Source organism: Macrotis lagotis, chromosome 7 (assembly GCF_037893015.1).
Source record: "Macrotis lagotis isolate mMagLag1 chromosome 7, bilby.v1.9.chrom.fasta, whole genome shotgun sequence".
NCBI classification, from domain to species: Eukaryota; Metazoa; Chordata; class Mammalia; order Peramelemorphia; family Peramelidae; genus Macrotis; species Macrotis lagotis.
This window is the reverse complement of record NC_133664.1, coordinates 89,600,948-89,620,521: the sequence shown is the minus strand read 5'-3', so window position 1 is coordinate 89,620,521 and position 19,574 is coordinate 89,600,948. Positions and strand designations below refer to the sequence as shown.

Here is a 19,574-nt window from a genome sequence, read left to right as displayed (position 1 = left end):
AATAGAGCTAGAAAGGAACCAAACTTATGATTTCACTAATACAAACAATAGAACTTGCAGAAGGAAACGCCATCTCCCAAAGCAAACAGGAACATTTTCCCATAACTTATAATCATAGAAAGTTGACTCAAATGTTCACAGGCTAAGTAACTTCGCTGGAATTAGACAGACTATGTGTCAGAGGCAGGGCACTAGGCTATGATACTTGCTTCTCAAGAGAAGCCAAAGAAAATTTAAAATCAATTATGGTCAAGTTAGTACATAACTCTTCCACTTAAACTCTATCCTTGGTTCTTTACTGTTTTCTCTCTCTCTCTCTCTCTCTCTCTCTGTAGCTCCATATATGCCCTTTGGCTGTCTTATCCACTCCAGTAGCTTCAATTATACTCTTTAGTATAACCCTAAATCTACAGATCCAGTCAGAATCTCTAGCTTTGAACTATATTTCAAGCTATCTGCTGGTCACTACCATTGCAAGTCAGCAAATCAAACTTAACATATTTAAAACTGTATTCATTCTCTTCTAAAATTCTAACATTATTTTCCTAGTTCTGTTTATGGCACCATCACCCTCCCATAGCTGCACAATCTTTAAAAAACCTCAATCATTTAATTCAACTTCACATTTATTAGACACATACAATATATAAAACACATATGCTAAGCAGTGAGCTATTTGAAGAATTAGTAATTTTGTAATTGTAAACACTCCCCTTATGTATTATGTCTTTTAATAACCTTTAACTAAAGTAGATTCTTTTTAAGTATTAGGAACCTTCTAGTGACGAATGACGAACTATTGAGGTTGAATTTCTTGAAAAAAAGACAAATCAGTGCATCCTCAATCATAGTAAAAACTTTTTCAGTTTGGTGAAACCTTCAGAGTATGCTTTCAAATATCAATGTCACACCGGGACAAAATATTAAATTAAGACCTAGGACGGATGATGTGACATAATCCTTGCCTCCATGAAGTCAATAAGCCAATAGAAGAATCAGATCTATAAACAAATAAATATGAAATAAAGTAATAAAGAAAAAGAAGGACTATGATAATTTGAGAAGAAACACTTTCATCTGAGAGAATCTGGCAAGGCTTGACAGTTATGACATATCATGAACTGAAAAGAAAAGAGAAAGATTTCAACAGACAGAAAAAAGATTTAGGAGGAACAGAGGAAACTACACAAATGCTGAGTAGGGAAAAGAAAGGTTAAGACTGAAAAATGACTAATATGCCAGTATAATTTGAATGCAAAGTTTGCAAAGGGAAAAATATTGAGTAGGCTGAACCTGCTTAAAGATGTTTGAGGGATCTGGGAAGCGAGACCTATGTATTATCAGGATTACTCAGGCAGCTAATGTTTGTCCTTCATTCTTGAAGACCACAACATCAGGAAGGAGATGCCATGGAAAACACATGACATAGATTTGAGTGAGGGGATGCTGTAGGTCACCAGCCTCACTTTCTCCTTTGGATCCATCTGGGTCCAGTGGCCAGGTATGAATCATGAAAACTGTGAGCCAATCAGTAATTTACCCAAGGTAACACAACTAGTAAGTATCAAGTATCTGATTTGAACTCAGGTCCTCCTGACTCCAGGTAGCTATTAAAGAAGCTGGATGAGGGAGGATGAATTCAAAACAGGTCAGTAAGGAAACTGTTTCAATAAGTTCAAGTAAAAAGTATTAGGAAAATGACCACAAAATATTGCTTAGTTGACAAAAAAAGGAAAATGATAAATGTTGGAAGAACTGCAGGAAATATACTTGTTGGTGAAGCTGTGAACTGGTTCAGTCAATATTAAAACAATTTGGAACTATGGCTCCAAAATTCCTAAATTGTGAATAGGCTTACTACTACAACAAGCCCTATACCACAAAGAGATCAAAGAAAGAGGACAAGGACTTATATATATACCAAAAACACTTAGAATAGTTCTCTTTATAGTACCAACAAACTAGAAACTAAAGAGGATGATCATCAATTGAAGAATGGTTGAACAAACCATAGTACAAAATATAATGGTCCACTACTATGCCATCATAAACAATGAAGGAATTTTAGAGAAAATTTGGAAGACTTGAATGAACTGATATAAAGTGAAATGAATGAACAGAACCAGAAGAACAATTTATATAGTAACAACAACCTTTAAAGACAAACAACTCTGAAGGGCTTAAGAACTCTGATCAATGCAATCATCAAACAATTCCAGAATCCAGAAAGAATGCTTTGTGGTCATTTAGTTATTCTGACTCTTCATGACCCCAATTTTGGGCTTTCTAGGCAGAGATACTGGGATAATTTATCATTTCCTTCTCCAGTTAATTTTACAGATGAGGAAACTGAAATAAAGTGGGTTAAATGATCTACTCAAGATCACAGTTGGTATCTGAAACTAAATGAATCTTTCCGACCCCACTCTATCCAATGCACCTACTTCCTAAAAAAGAAAGAGGAAAGGGAACACGTACTTAATAAGTGCCTACTACATAACAGATATTATTTAATTTGACCCTCCTAACAACCTTATGAGGTAGGAACTAGGATCTCCATTTTACAGTTGGGAAAACTGAGGGAGAGGTTAAGCAACTTGTCAAAGGTCACAAAGTGAGCAAGTGCCTGAAGCTGGACGATCTTCCCGACTCTATTCACTACATCATACAACTGACAGAGCCCGATGACTATGAACAGAATGAATGAGAAATATATTTTTAGATATTGTTAGAATAGGAATGTGTTACTTGACTTATGCAATGGTTTTGTTTTTCTTCATTCCATTTGAGAACAGGGGAGAGAGCATAAAAGAAAAATAAAATAAAGTTTAAAAAATTTAAGGGTAGTTGAGGATCACTCTTTTTCAGTTCACTCTGGGCAATATTCTCAAGACTTATTAGCAAGATATAATAATATAAATACCAGGAAAGAATAGTTTTAGTAATAGTTATACCACTTGCCAGCTGTATTACCTTGGGGGGGGGGGAATCACGTTTAACCTCTGTAGTACACAATTGACTTATTTTTTTAAAGAAAAAGATAAAGGAGGACATGAACAACAAGAGTAAAATATATCTTTAACTGTCTAAAAGACTGCTTCTGAATCAGATGTTACCTTGCCATGGCACTTAAATTTATGACTCTACCCAGGAAAAGAGCAAATCCTTCATCTATTTTTAAAGAAAATCACACCAATGAATTGAAAAATGTCACTTAAGCATCTGGATTCCCAAGTGATTATGTGATAATGCTTTTTGATTATGCTTTTGATGGTGCTATTCTTTTTTGAAGAGGACCATGACTTCAGGAAGGTAGCACCATAACTTGAAGGTGAACTGGATTTAAGGGGTCAAAGTCACTAAACTCACTTTCTCCTCCAGATCAAGATGACTGGAAATGGCTCTAGATGCAGTAGAAGTCCTAGGCTTTTTTAAACTAAAGTCCTTAAAAGGTCTCAGTTTACCTGAGGCAACATCCATTCAGTGAATAAGGGTAGGTAAGAAATGAGGCAAAGCAAAGAAGGTTCTCTTTTACTAAGTCAAAAAATAAAAACAAAAACAAACTCCAACAATTTGGGAGGAGAAAACCCTCAGGGTTTCTGACCAAGACAGAAAAAATTACTATTCACATTCAAACAAAGTTTGGACCTTGGGCTGGGACTTACCAATCCATGAGAATCAGTGATTTGGGTTTAAGGTATGATCCTCTTTAAGATATCAAAAGGTCAAAATGGATACAGGATTTAGATATAGAGGGTGATACCACAAGCCAATTAGAAGAGCAAGCAATAGTTTACTTATTAGCTCTAAGGAAAGGGGAAGAGTTTATGACCTAACAAGAGATAAGAGAACATTATAAAATGCAACATGGTCTGACAATTAACTAAGTTGGACTTAGCTCCTCCTCAGCAGTTCAGTGATCAAGAATTCTAAAAGATTTGTGGTGGAAAATGTCATCCATATACAAAGAAAAACAACTGCAAACCAAAAACATATTAATTTCATTTTAAAATTAGTTCTGTCTTTTTTCTTTTTTAGTTCTTTTTCTTCTTTTATAACATGACTAATATAGAAATATGCTAAATATATAACTGTACATACATGTATAATCTATACCAAATTACTTGTTGTCATGGGGGTTGGAGCTCAAAAGTTTACAAAAAGATGAATCGAAAATTATCTTTGTAATTAAAAAAAGAAATGACATTAAAAAAAAAGAAATCTAGCCCCAAAACCCAAGGTATCTAGTTATCCAGAGAAGTTTTAATGATCAAAATCAAAATTTACATTTCTCTGGGCAAAAGTCTTCCAGGCAAGAGTAGGATACCCTATGTGGATTGTAAAAGACAAGCATAGAAAGCATGCTTTCATTTTTCCAACTAACTCAGTCAATTCCCACAATTACCATATACTAGACACTGTTAAGTACTGGGAATACAAAGAAAAATAAAAGACAATTCATACCCACAAGTTCTATTCACAATCCAACAGGAAACAATATAAATTATGTCAAAACAACCTAAAAACAGAATAAATTTGGAAAAAGAGGTTAAAGGGAATGTCAGAAGGAAGACACTAAGCTTAAGGAAGGTTGAGAAAAGGTTTCCTTCAGAACCTGAGACTTGGAAGAAAAGTCAGGGAAATTAGGAGGTACAGACAAGGAATAAAACCCTTCCAGACGTAAGGGACAAAGGATGAAAAAGTTGAAAGTCTAGCGAAGGAGTATTTTGTGTGAGAAACTTCTAAAATTAGAATTTAGACCTGCAAAAGGAAATAATTTCTAGTATCCAAATAAAGATGGGGGAAAAAAAGGTAAGGCTAAGTAAAATTTCTTCTATTTTTTGTTTGGACTATATTGTCAAATAATAATTAATATGACACCACATTCATGCAAACCTGCTTTTGATTCTGAGTAAAGAATAATTATCTGCAACAAATAATTAAATTGCAGGATGAACAGTACAGACTATAATTCTGCATATATACTTAGCCTCAAAAGTTCCTACAAAATAGGAAAGAGAAACTCCTTGATACAGAGTAAGGACATTTATACTTCCACTATAGTTCATCTACCATAGCATAACTAACCATTTTTTCGTTGTTCCTTTTTAGATTCACTGCTTAGAGAAATTTTAGTGAATATGCTCTCAAAGCAGAACGTGAATTATGCACATTATTTTGTTTGGGTATACCTAAAATTAAGTCAAAAAGCTATCCAGTTCTTTAAAGAGAAACAACATTTTGCATACCCACTATATACAAGTATTTGCACTTTGAAAACTTATTTTGTAAGAAAATCTTTATTCTAAAGAGATAAATGTCCAAAATGAGAAAATCAAATATTGATTTTATATTTTATAATTCCATTCTGTAATTGATTCTATTCTGAAACTGCCTGAACTATATCTCTGAATTAAGTTCAGAAGTTCTTGAGTCCAAAATTTCCATTTTCCCCTCTCTGAGTTAGTTTAAAATTCTGTTGTGCTATAAATCATCTTAATTCAAAGAAATATATCATCTCTCCACATCGTACTGCCCCCATGCACCATTAAAGTAGAATTGTTATTTTAGTAAAAGTCTTGCACACCCATGTACATTAAGGGACATTTGCTATCTTGCCTTATTATAAAGCCTTGCAGGTAAGCACCAAGAAATTTGTTATATATGCAACATTAGCTGTCCTTCAAGAAACTCTGCTCTGTTAATACTATGACTAACAAACCAAGGCAGGTGGACACCATCAATGAGTTTTCTATAGCAACAAGATAAGAGGTTGTTGCTATCCCTGGATTCCAGATTTCCATATAATCATACTATTTTCCATCATCTATGCTATTTTGGGCTTAGTAACAAATCATAGTTTTCTGTGATGCTTCCTGTTCTTTGTTCTTTTTTACTTCCCAAAACTATATAAAAACTAACAAGCCCTATCTTGTGGACTTTTGACTGACTGAGGAGCTAAGAACATTTTACTGTTATTCACTAGCCTTATAAATTGAACATACTCAACTTTTTGTCTCAGTTTCCCTTAAATTTAAAAGTGACAAAATTGATAGCATTTTTTCAGACCTTAAGATAGTTAATACAACTCATTTTATTTCACACTTCATGGGGATCTTGAACAAGGAATACTTTATAGCTGAAACCAAACAAGTGTTCACAGAATTTAGCTCAAAATTAAGAGTTTGTTTCATCAAGTAGGATGATCAATACTTAAGACTCATTTTTCCAAAGTCATTTAGTTCTTTGTCCATTTCCTTCTACAAAGTTTCTTTTTTCCAGCAGGTCCAAGATAAATCCAAGAAATATTTCCACTAATTGAAATAATGAGAGACATCTTCCATTTGATCTTTATCTTCAAGGCATGGATGGGGAAAAGAGGGTTAAGACCAAGGTGGGATCCCATCTTAGTCTCAACAAAGCAATGGAAAAAAGCAAAGACCTTAACTAGATAAGAAGTATTTTTCCCTAGGCTTGCTAACTACTCAATCTATTTCCTAAGAACACAGCTAAAGCAAAGGGGAAAAGGATTGTGGAAGGGCATTGTTTCCCAAAGAAATTTAAGTACTAATAATTCTTTCATTCAAATAATTCAGAAGACTTGAGACTTAAATATTAATTTCTCAACATTTTCTGTTTAAAATATCACCTTAATTTGCCACAATTTCAATAAAGTTTATGATGAATAAAAAAATGTTTAAATTTACAATTCATCTACAATCAAATCTACTTCAACTTTTTCTACCCACAAGAAAACTCACCAAAGCAAAATGATTCTTGACAATTTTATGCATGTATCAGGTAAATTAGGTTAATTGATTTACCTTAGCCTCAGTTTCTTTTTCTTCATTTATAAAATGTAGATACCTACCAAAGCTAACTTGTTGAGTCATCATATACATTTATCATAGAAAAACATTTTGAAAGGGTTCTTTGATTTTATACAACTGCAGCAATATTAGTGTGCATGGGTACACTAATAAAAGGAAGCCGAAGCATTAATAGAAAAATTAATCAAAGTCTAAGAGAAGAGATAATGAAACATAACTTTTCCCTCATGGTTGACAGATGAGGGACTACATAAACACAATGTCAGATAGTTTCTACTGGATATTTTTCTTAATTAATTGCTTTTCTTCATTTTAAGGAAGAATCCAGGGTGTAACAGTGATGTAAAAAAAAAAGTCAATAAAATGTATTTTTCAGTGCTCTATGAATTTACATCATTCATTTCTATGACTACTAAAGCAAAATTATGTAGTAATGGAAATCATCATTGACAGAAGCATTAAGATGTCATTTCAGAGAATTATTTTAATTTTATACCATTTCAATAAAAGTATTTAAACTATGTGCTAGGCATTGTCCAAGCACAAAGAATCAAAACAGCCCCAGCTCACAAGGAGTTAACATTTTAACAAAGAAGACAAAGACATAATAGCAATACAAAGTAAATAAATACAAAATAGTTCAGCAGAAGTTAGTTTAGGAGGGAAAGAAGTAGTACCTGGGAACATCAGCAAAAGCTTCATGTAGGAAATGGTGCTTCAGTTGTACCTTAATGAAAAAGGAGTCAAGGAGGCAGACACAAGGAACAAGGAAGCTATAGGCAGGCAGGCAGGATGAACCCAAGGCATAGGCACCAAGGATAGATCAGTCTTAGTATGTTGAGAAGAACATTAAAAGTTAAATAGAAAATTTATACTTTATCCTAGAGATAAAAGAAAGCTCTTTGAGTTAATTGGGTGAGAAAGGGAGTCCTGGTCAGACACTGGCTGAAATAAAATTATTTTGATAGCAGCATGTAGGCTAGACCTGACTGAAGCAGAGAGGGTTTGGCAATAATCAAGGTGAAAGATGAGGGCTCAACACTAAGGTAATAGCTGTATAAATATAAAGGAGTCTGAAAGCTTGATAATCTTCAAAACTTAAACAATGAATACTTATTGCGCAATCTTAAAAATATGTTCACAACAACAGCAAATAACTTCCTCAACTTGTTTTTTAAGTAGTATATTTTTTAAAATATTACGGCACAAGATAAGACAAATAAGTTTTATGTGAATGATTGACTGGGAAGCACTAATCGACAAATAACTATGAATTTCAATTCAGAATAATTCTAAAAGATAAAAAAATTCTCTTGAAGGGGGTCAATATCATATTGAAGGCCAACTTAAGTTTCTAAGTCTTTTTATAATGTATTATTATTTACCCTCAAGAGATCATTAACTGCTCAGACTCCCCAGATAGAACCTAAAGTTAGAAGTTGCTGAAATAGAGGAATCAACAATTTCAAGTCTATTTATTTTTTCTCCTGTCATCACAGTTTAGGAAGATGGGCTTGAGCCAATCAATTATTTTGAAAGTGGAGGCCTTCTTCCACAAATAGCCTTCCTGGATGCCTGTTAAGGAGGAACCAGATCTGCCCTCTGGCATCCATGGTGAACAAACACTACCACCAATTAAAGGTTACCAATCTATAGATCTCATAGAACAAAGTAGACAGGGGCTGCTAATACAGCATTAATCTTACATGCCACTACTTGCTCCTTCACTCATGCCTCCCCATGATAGCAAAGAGTTGCTGTATAATTTTACATCCAACCCTCCCCTGTGCCCTGAAGTTTGACTATTTCCAAGTCTTCAATGCTATCACCCGGTCTCCAAGTCACTCTCCCTGTAGAGTAACTGGGTTGGACTGCTAGTTAAGTCTATATATAAGGTCTCTTTCCACCCTCAGTACAATTTATTCTAAACACCTGGTAACAAAATTTCTGTGGTTATCAGTTTTAACAAGAAAGTTGTATTACTTCATTCCTCCAAGGGACAAAAAGAAGCCACTAGGTTCCAACAGAGTAAGGAAAACCAAGGCAAGATGTAGCCTGGGAAATTAAGAGATTAAAGAAAATGTGGAGGGAGTCCACATTAAAAATTACCTAGCTGTGTGAATTGGGCAAGTCACTTAACCCTACTGTCTTGCTAAAAACCCAAGATTTCAGAAAAGGAGAGAAATTTGCCAGAAGTCAAAGATATAATATCCAAGAGGAAAAAAAAAATCCTACAAATGACTAAATTAAAGCAACTCCATGCATCAGACTAAATTAGTTTAGTTGACAAAACTGAAAAATAACAAATGTTGAAGTAGCTACAGGAAAAGTGCATATCAAATGTACTGTTGGTACAATGTGATTTGGTCCAGCCATTCTGGAAAGAAATTTGGGTTCAGGCAATGTGCTGTACATTTATCAACCCAGATATAAGGGAAATTAGTAACAATAAGGATGACTGGAATTCAGGAGTTCTACACACTGAGGAGACAAGATTGGGATGCCATCTAAAGAAGGAGCAAAATGGAACAGGTCTGAAATGGAGGCCAAAGTTTCTGTGCCAATTAGCTGTGAAATTAGTCCCAAAAGTAGGCACTGTACTTCCAGTCTGGGTAAGATAGGGAGACCTAGTTTCAGAAAACAAAAGAAAAAAAGAGTTAATGGAAACTGAACCTCAAATGTCACTAAACCATGAATATTGTTTGACAATACCCCAAAAAAGAAAAAATAGCATAAGGATGTATATGTACAAAGATGCTTAGATCAGTAGATCAGTTCTATTTGTGATATCAAGTAACTGAAAACTAAAGAGGGTACTCATTAATTGAGAACAATTAAAAAAATCATGGTACATGAACGTACTGAAATATAACTATGCCATAAAACACAACAAGGGGGACAACTTCAGAGAAACATTTGTATGAAGATTTGTATGAACTGATGCAGTTTAGTGAAAAGAACAAGAACAATTTATATACAACCTTGTAAAGATAATTTTGAAAGTTTAAGAATTATCTGATCAACTAGGTGGCACAGAATGCTAGCCTAGGGGGTGGCTAGGTGGCACAGTGGACAGAGCACAGGTCCTAGAGTCAGAAATACCTGAGTTCAAATCTGGCCTCAGACACTTAATAATTACCAAGCTGTGTGGCCTTGGGCAAGCCACTTAACCCGGCTGACTTGCAAAAACCTAAAAAACAAACAAACAAACAAACAAAAAAAACCAAACAACCCTAGCCTAGGCCGGGAGCTAGAAAGATTTAATCTGACTTCAGACATGAACTGTTTGTGTCACCCTGGGAAAGTCACTTAACTTTGCTATGCCTTAATTTCCTCAACTATAAAATGAGAACAGTAACAGTACAAATGAAATATTTGTATAATGCTAATTATTAGCACATTGGGACCTAGGAGGCATTATAAAAAAATGCTTTTTTCTTTCCTTCATTTCTTTCTGATAAATGCAATAACCAAATATAATTCCAGAAAATCCAAAATGAAGAACGCTACCCATCTCTTTCTCCTAACAAAGAGGACTCGGGAAGTGGAATGGGACATCTTTGGGCATAGTCAATGTGTGTATTTCTTTTATTTGACTATGTATATACTCATCACATGAATCATGTTCTTTTTACAATTTGGGTATAAAGAAAACCACAAGGAGAGAAAATATTTATTACTGAAATTTATAATTAAAATTAAATAAAAGCATTGAATTTGGTCAATTCATGTTCCACAGGATTATGGACAAAGAAATTTCACTTAAGCATTTATTAAACATCTATTTCATACAAAAGTGCTACAAGTAAGTGCTGAGACACATAAAAAGAAACAGCATAGACCTAGTTCTCATGATCAGGTTCAAGTAACATTTTCTTTTTCTGGGCCTTAGTTTCCTTCAGTAAGATCAAGAGTGAGGCTAGATCTACCACAGTTCAAAAATCTGTGAATTTTGAGAATTTCTCAGATTTAATACTAGTTCAGTTTTCCTTTTTATAAGTGTATATCGACCTTCCAGGATATCAATTTCCTGAATTCCCATACCCTCTATCCCATTTCTACCTTTAGCTTTGCCCTCAAAAAATGTGAACACCTTAAATTTCACTATCACTTTCAAAATCTGGGACTGCTTTTCTTTTATTATGACTTACTCCCTCTACCTCTCCCGATTCCTGCTCCTTAGTACATCACTCTTGCTCTAGCCTCGCTTTTTTTTCCAGACCCGATTGTTCTATTAAATCAAGAGGATTTGTCCCAAAAAATCATAATGAAATTTTAAGTTTTAATAGCTTGATAACTATTATTACAGTTAATAAAACTTTTAAGCCTTAATAGCTTAAAACCACACCAAGACTTTTCCCTTCACTCTTCAATACTTTGTTCCCTTATCTTTATGCCTTTTAAATTCTGAAAGCTATCAGAAGAATTCTACAACTGTAAAGACTAGATGCTTTTTAAAATTCAAAATCAGCCCTCACTGCAACTTAGTAGTTTAGTCTTGACAGACTAAAAAAAAGCTTGCCAAGATCCCTCTACAGATGACCTTGTTTCCCAGTTTTAAAAAAGTGATGTCATTCACAACAGACTCCTTTTCCACTACTGCACACTTTCTACACATCATCTTTCTTTATTCCATGTCTCTGAAAAAAAAATCTTCTTCCTTGTCATTTCCCATTAATCATTTACATTTTCTCTCAACTTGACTCTTCCAATCTCCTGGTCTATGAATGTGCTTGGGGTACTCAACTATTAAAAAAAACAAGGCAAAAAAACTTTCATGTGACCCTACTCTGTATTATAAGGTACCTTATAAACCTTAAAAAGTACTCTAATAAACTTTTTTTACAAGCAACATGTTATTTTAGGGTCAGGAGAACAAGAGAAAATCTTATTATGTCTGAGATTCACTTAACTTCACCTATAAAAGAGAATGATAATACCTTGTAGACTGTTGTGAGGAATATATTTTGCAAAACTTCAAGTGCCATATAAAAAGACTAATCAAACGCACTGTTATTTCCATTTCCCAACCCTTTGTAGTTGAATGACCTTCTGATTCACTGTATTGAAACTGCTCCCTAAGATTACCAATCAGCTAACAATTGTTTAAAGTAGATGATCTTTCCTCAATTTTCATCTTGATTGACCTCTTTGCTGCTTTTGACACTGCTAAATCACCACACTCTAGATATTCTTTCTCTTCCCTGATACTGCTAACTCCTAGATTTCTTTTTCTGCTCCTTTACTAGTCTTCTAATCACCTCCAGTTCCCTAAGCACAGGCACCTCCTGAAACTCTGATCTGGGACTACTTGTCTTCTCAACATATACTCTCAAGAAGAGGGGAAAACTTTTTAAAAAATATTTTGTTCCACTATGGTTTCTTTCAAACATTCTCTCTCTATATATACATATACATATATATGTATATATATATATATATATATATATAAATAAATTTTATTCATTTCAAAGTATTACTCTGAGAAGGGATCTACAGGATTCACCACACTACCAAAGGATTTTCTGTGCTAGGTAATCTCATTAGCTCTATGTAGATGACTCTACAATTGATATATGCAACCCTTATCTTCACCACAGTCGAAGAAAGTGCTAAGTTCATTATCCCTCTAAATAACTTTGGGACCTTGGGTGGACACTCAACTTCCCAGGAAATCAGTTTCTGTATCTATAAAATGAAGGCACTGGACAAGATAACAACCTGCATGTGCAAGGAGCCTATGAGCCACAATTCCAATGCTACCTTCCTTTAATGACTGGGAACTGCTTCCACTATGTAGCCTTCCCTGCTCTCCCCCCACAGATTGTCTTGTTTTGTCTATGTGTGCACAAGCTGAATGCTCCCAAGATCTAGCACCTGTACCTTTTATACAATAGGTAATAAATGTGTGCTAAAATTTAAAAAGATACTTATTAATAACTTCATAACTAATTAGGGCAGTAATCACTAACGTTTAGTAACCATTCCAGGGACTGCTTCAAAAAAATGCTACAATAGTGCAAAACAAAACTAATTCTGCTTCAATCAGTTTTAAAATGAGCATGTGTCCGAGAATAGGAATGTTGTAAAATCAGAAAACAGTGTTATTATTCATAATGAACCAGGATCACTAAAACCCAAAAGATTTGAAAACGATAGATTTGAACTCAAACCAAATTTCAAGTTCAGTGAAATCATTTATACTATTCAATTCCTTTCCTGAAGAGTTAATGGTACTTTTCATAGGGAAATATGTGCAATTTGATTCAAAATAAGTTAAGAAAAATAATCATCCTGAGTTAAGACAAATCATAACTGAGTTAAGAATGAAAATCAAGTTCCAATTTGTAAAATTATCTAAAAGGGGACTTGCGATCATCATATCTACCCCTCTCATTTTACTGATGAGGAAGAAGACCATGAAGAATAAAAGTATTTGCCAAAGGTCATCCAACTTTGAAGTAAACAAAGCAGAATTCAAACCAGGGTCTTCCAGTCATCTGATCTTGAAACTGCAAGCAGTCGTTTCCAAAACAGCAATACCTTTACTATAGTATACTGCTTTGTGTTGCATTAAATGCTAAAGTAAATGTTTTTTCAACATTCATTAAATCCTATATATTCTACTCTTTTTTTTTGGTCATCACTGGAAAATAAGCATTATAACCTAAGGAACACTCTAAAAGACATAATTCAATCAGATACAGAAGTGAGGAAAAGGAAAAGACAATGTAATTAATTCCAAGAATACATACAACTCTGATTCAACTTCATCAAAGCAAAATAACATTTTTGAAAATCACCAGTTATTTATCGAAAAATTTTCAAACGTTTTACAAAAGATAAACTTTAAAATATCCAAAACTCAGAAAAAGCTTTTCTTAAATACTCTCAATATTTTAAATCAATATTATAGATCATTAATATTATAGATCAATATTATAGATCATTAATAAGAAAATATGAAAACTACATTTAATTCCTATTTTAATAATCATGTTAAGACCTTTTTTAAATGATTCAATGGATAGAATAATTTTTGTTCATGTTCATAAACTTTCTAGTTTCATTTACATTGAAGGAAAAGATCTGATGTTGCCCAAAATTGTCTCTCCCTCACCCCAGAAGATAATACATGTGTAAAAATAATTATTTTGAACAGCAGATTCACACTAACTAAATAATGAAATATTATAATATATAACTCAAACTACTTAAATTAAAAATGTAAAGATGTAAAAGTAATAACAAAAGCTAAAATGTTTTTGGAAATGTTCAAAAGCTCAAAAGTATCAGAATTAACAATCTGAAAAACATGAAAGATGTAAATGCAATCAGCAGCTGAGCCTAATGAGCAATCGAAGACAACCTTCAAGAGAAATAAAGAACTTGGGAATATTTCAGTGCTATATAAAAAAAGGATTGTACATGGAAGACTCTTACCCCCTTTGGTTCTGGTACAATCAAATGAGTACACTTCTTATTGAGGTTGAGCTGGCAATCCCCCCCATAAAACGTAATCAGAGCCCATAGTGCACTTCGGTCTTCAGATGAAATCTAACAGAAAGTTAAAAATAAAACTTTTAGAGTCATGTAATGTACTTTTTTCCTTTAGATATCCTGCCTTTTCTTAACAACAAAACAAAATTTATGTATTAAGACACTACGAAACATCTCTTTCAATATATATATATATATATATATATATATATATATATATATATATATGTATATTCCTTCTTTGCTAACCTAAAAGGTAAATAGGAAAATGTTTTACCCATTTAATTCATACTGCAAATATTATAAAAGGGTTCGTTCATTTCAATAGGTATTCTTTAAACTAAATAATTCTCAAACTCTATACATATATATTAAGTGATCAAAAAATTCTGTGGCCAAAATTTTATCTGTAATCTGCAGCAATAAATTAACTAAAAAGTACTAATCCAATCTTGTTTGAGGGACAGTAGAAAATAAGCAATAATATACTAGCTTCTTATATCATTTTTACATAATTTTCTACCACTGTCTTTACATAATAAAAAATAAATTGAAGTATGAAACAAGTCCTTCAAATAGCTATAGTTTGACATGACAGAAAAAATGTTTAGACCACTAGTGAACAAAATGTCAATGAAGGAATAAATATGAGCTAATTGATATATGTATTTTTCATAAAAGTGAAATTTCCACACTTCTAAAACATATTGTATAAAATATATATATATATATATGTGCAAGACTTTCAAAATGATATAGTCATAAATACATTTACACAAACATCTTAGAAGTCTAAATATACCTACCTTAACAATTAAATCATTCACTGAATTTCTCCATATTCTTTTTTTTTTAGGTTCTTACAAGGCAAATGGGGTTAAGTGGCTTGCCCAAGGCCACACAGCTAGGTAATTATAAGTGTCTGAGGCTGGATTTGAACTCAGGTACACCTGATTCCAGGGCCGGTGCTCTATCCACTGCATCACCTAGCCACCCCTCTCCATATTTTTAAAAGATCGATTTGCTCTTTCTACCTCACTGTTAATAGCAAGCTTTAAACCTACTTTCTTAAGCATGAAATTTTGGTTTACAACTTCTGGTACTCATGGCAGAATCTTTACTATGCAGCAGGAAAATCCTTCTGTCTTGCTCTTTTATTCTTCTGTTTGAGTTATTTCATTTAAATGATAATTATAAATATTAATAAGAAAATTTAGAAATATATTTCATTTAACTCAAAAGTATCAAGGAATGTCTCATATTGTTTTTGATCATTTTCAAAGAAACTTTAATTTAAAATTGTGCATTAAGCTATAATTTGGCACATCTTACCATACCAAAAAAACCCCATATAAATCAATCTTTATTGAACTGAATGTTAACTTTACAAATTTAACTTTTAAAAGTGTGAAAAATAGAATAGCAATTCATATTATAGACTTAAACTAAATGACTGGCTAGTTCTGAAATTTTAATATCTTCATTTTATAGGTAGGTCAAGAACAAGGAAGCGATTACCTTGAGGTCTTATCACAGTTATGAGTAGAACCAAGACTCAAATGTATACAAAATATATGTGGATCTAGACTACATAAAGCAAGTTTGAAAAGTTACTAAAATGCAAATCAAATATCTCTTTCACACCCAAAACGAATACTTTAAAGGTATTTCTGCATATCATACATAGTACAATGGAAAGAGTGATAGCAACTTGAATTCTATTGCAACTCTTAATTAGGATATTACCATTAGCTAGCTACTTTATTCTAGCTCTACCCTTGATAGGTGCGACTAAGTTACTTCATCTATAAGACGAATTCAATTAAATATACACTTATTAAGCCCTTCTTCTGTTTTGCAAAGCACTAAACCATGGTAGCTTTGTTAAGTCAAAGCCAAAACAGTTCATGTCCATATAGAGCTTATAATTTTCTGGTGATACATAACACTCAAAAAAATAAATACACTGTAATGTCAGAAGAAATCAAGCATTAGAATGGGAGAGGTCCAAAAGAACCTTAAAATATTTTGTGCCATAAATAGCACAAGAGTTGAGCCCTAAAGGAACTAGAAATTTAACAGGAAGCAATTAAGGGAATGTATTCCAAGTATGGGAGGGAGACTGTACAAAAGCAGAGAAGGGGCCTAGCTATGTTTGAGAAATAGCTCAGTTTGTCTCATGTAGTCTGTGTGTGTGTGTGTGTGTGTGTGTGTGTGTGTGTGTGTGTGTGTGTGTGTGTGTGTAGTGGGTAAAGGCAATAATGTAAGTATATAAAAGTGGATTTCGATCAGGGCAGGGCTCTAAAGGGGAAACTGAGCTTTTATTTTATTCAAGCAGCAATAAAGAAGCTACTAAAGATTTTTTTTTTTTTTTTTAGTGAAGGATGAAATGATCAGACCTGTGCTTTAGTAATATTATTTTGGAGTAATTGCCATTTAGAGAGGGAAGAGAGTAAATATTGTGAGGCCAATAAGGGTACTGAAAATAATCTGAGAGATAGATAAAAAGGGTTCAAGCTCTGGTAATGGCCCTAAGAAATGTTGTAAGGGTAGAATTAATGTGATGTGGTTATTAATTTAATTAGGGTGGACTACACGGTGTTCCAAAATTCAACAGCTTAAAATGGCAATAAGACTTTGGGGACACTGACTCTTGAGTCTGCAAATCTATATAAATGGAAGAATGGAGGTATCAACCTCAATAGATGATTTAGGAAAAACGAGATTTATTTTTGGCATGTTTGCAACTTTCTGTTGGAGATGTTCATAAATATTTACCACTGTGAGAATGAAATTCAAGATGGAACTTAAGGATGGTTATGTGGATTGGGGAATCAACTACAATGGAGAGAAATTAATCCTGGGAACTGATAAATTCTCTTGGAATATCAAAAAGAAGAGAGTCCATGAGAGAATTCCCACAGTGAGAAAATAGATAAAAATCCAGCAAGACACCAAGGAGAGATCAGAGAGGTAGTCAGAAAACCAATCACAAATACATGAAGAGATCATAACAGGAAAAGATCATTGGACCAAACAGTTAAGAATTCACTAGGGAAAACTCAATAGTAACATGGGGTCAGAACCCAGACTAAAAAGGGCTGAAAAGAGAGAGAACAGCAAAGATGGGAATATCTGAATCAACATGTGATCCTTTCTAAGAGTTTAACTGTGTAAGAGAGGAGATACAAGATGGTAATTTGAGGAGATGGAAAGGTCAAGTCAATGTTTTTTAAGCACTGGGGAAACCTATTTATATAAAGAGCATGGAGGAGCTGACCAAAAAAGGCACGCGCACGCGCGCACACACACACACACACACACACACACACACACACACACACACATATTTATGGACCAGCCATGTTTCCAAAGTAGCCAAGAGACACAATCAAAAGCACAAGGAGAGGAACTATTCTTAGGGAAAAGAGCTACTGCTTCTTCAAAACTTGGAATAGAGAATGAGGGATAGTATGAAGAAAGTGGGGGGGAAGGAGTCTTTTTTCCCCCAGTAAAGTAAGAGGTGAAGTCGTCTAATGAAAAGGAAAAGGCGGGGGTTTGCTTCAGTTTTCCCCTTCAAATTCACCATCCTTTATTCTCTAATGTTCTACACCTTTGTCCAAGTCTTCAACTTCTCAATGAATTATCTTGTTTGTCTAAAACTAGAGTTCTCCTCCCTCCAGTTCACCATCAATACCACTACCAAATTAACCTTCATAAAAAGTCACTCCTCTACTCAAAAATCTACATTCCCTGTTCCTAAAGTTTATCATCAAATTCAAACTCCTCAATCTAATTTTCAATTTTCTCTTTAAATCTGCATATTAACTGATCTGACCTCAGTTCCCCCAACTCCCTGCTGCTTCACTACTTCTTCTCTCCTGAACTTTTAACATGCTCTTCCTACCAAAAGATTATTTCTGTTCTCCATATTCATCATTCAGGACTCACTTCTTACACATACTCCCCTCATGCCTACCCCATTCCATAGCATGTCTCATTTACCCTTTCAACTTTTCCCAGTTTCTTTGCTCTCTTCATGTGTGTGTGTGTGAAACCCTAATACACTGTAGAGACCAATTTTCATTTATTCCTATTCTTTCAATACTGAAAATTCACTAAAAGGAAGGTGATATTTCTCACTCCCTTGGGACACATCCAAGTTATTGATAAGTTTTACTATTTTTTGATTAAGTCCATTCTATTGTTGAACAGAAGGTTCTTCCATATAACTTCTTGTTTCCCTGTAAATTCTACTCAGTGATCCTAGATCTAACACCTGCAACAATATATAATTATAATTAATTTATTGCTTCCTCTACAAGATACACTTCAAATATTAAGACTATAAATTTATCCTAAATATTCTCTTCAAGCTAACATCCCTACTTCCCTCAATGAATCTGACATGGTTTCGAGACTTTTCGCCATCTTCCTTGTAACCCCTCTAAAAGCATAATCATTCGTCAATTTCACTTAAAATGTAGGGTCTAGAACAGAATACACTACTCCCGATGAAGGCACAAATTATAACATGACTATTATTTTTCTGGATCATGACAGTACATTTCTAGAAGTATGGTCTTATAATTACAAAAACTTTTTCTTAAGACTCATTAGATAAATATACTAGCCCAGGACCTTAAAGCATATGAAACTTCTTAGATCTTCATATGAATATTAAACCACATCTGGTATATTTTCTAATTTTGTAAATGATTTTTGTAAACAAATGTAAGACTGACATTTATCAGGGCTAAATGTATAAAATATATTCTTAATAGTTTAGTCCATTCTCACCTTATAAAAACCTTTGCAAATCCTGACCCTTAGCATTTGGTATACATCCTTTCCCCTCAGGGCCTAATATATTAAGAAATAGTAATCAAGAAATTATCAATCAAGTATTAATCAAGAAACATTTCTTGATTGAAATATCCTGTTTCCCCATTTCAAGCTTCCCATATTAGATTTTTCATCCTGGTCATACTGACCTAACTCCCTGACCCAGACTCCACTAAGTATATTCAATCTCAATCTCTCTCCTCTGGATTCTGATGAACTTCTGAATCTGGAATTTAGAAATCCAATTCACTGCATTAGAAATAACTTAATAAAATGCAAAGATTGCATGTTAGTAAAAGTATGCAATTTATTTTTAATACAGTATTCTAAGGTTTCCAAAATGGCCACTTTTAAATTCTATCATCACCTGTAGAAATGAAATTATATCAATTTTAACAC

General features: G+C 33.6%; 1 protein-coding gene across 1 annotated transcript in view; it reads right to left on the bottom strand.

Annotated features, from left to right (window-relative positions):
- PAXIP1 (PAX interacting protein 1) overlaps positions 1-19,574 on the bottom strand; it is an 82,752-nt gene that overhangs the window by 50,808 nt on the left and 12,370 nt on the right. The window contains exon 5 of the mRNA XM_074193294.1: positions 14,274-14,387. Coding sequence (XP_074049395.1) covers positions 14,274-14,387 — 114 coding nt within the window. The remainder of the gene's footprint in view (positions 1-14,273; positions 14,388-19,574) is intronic.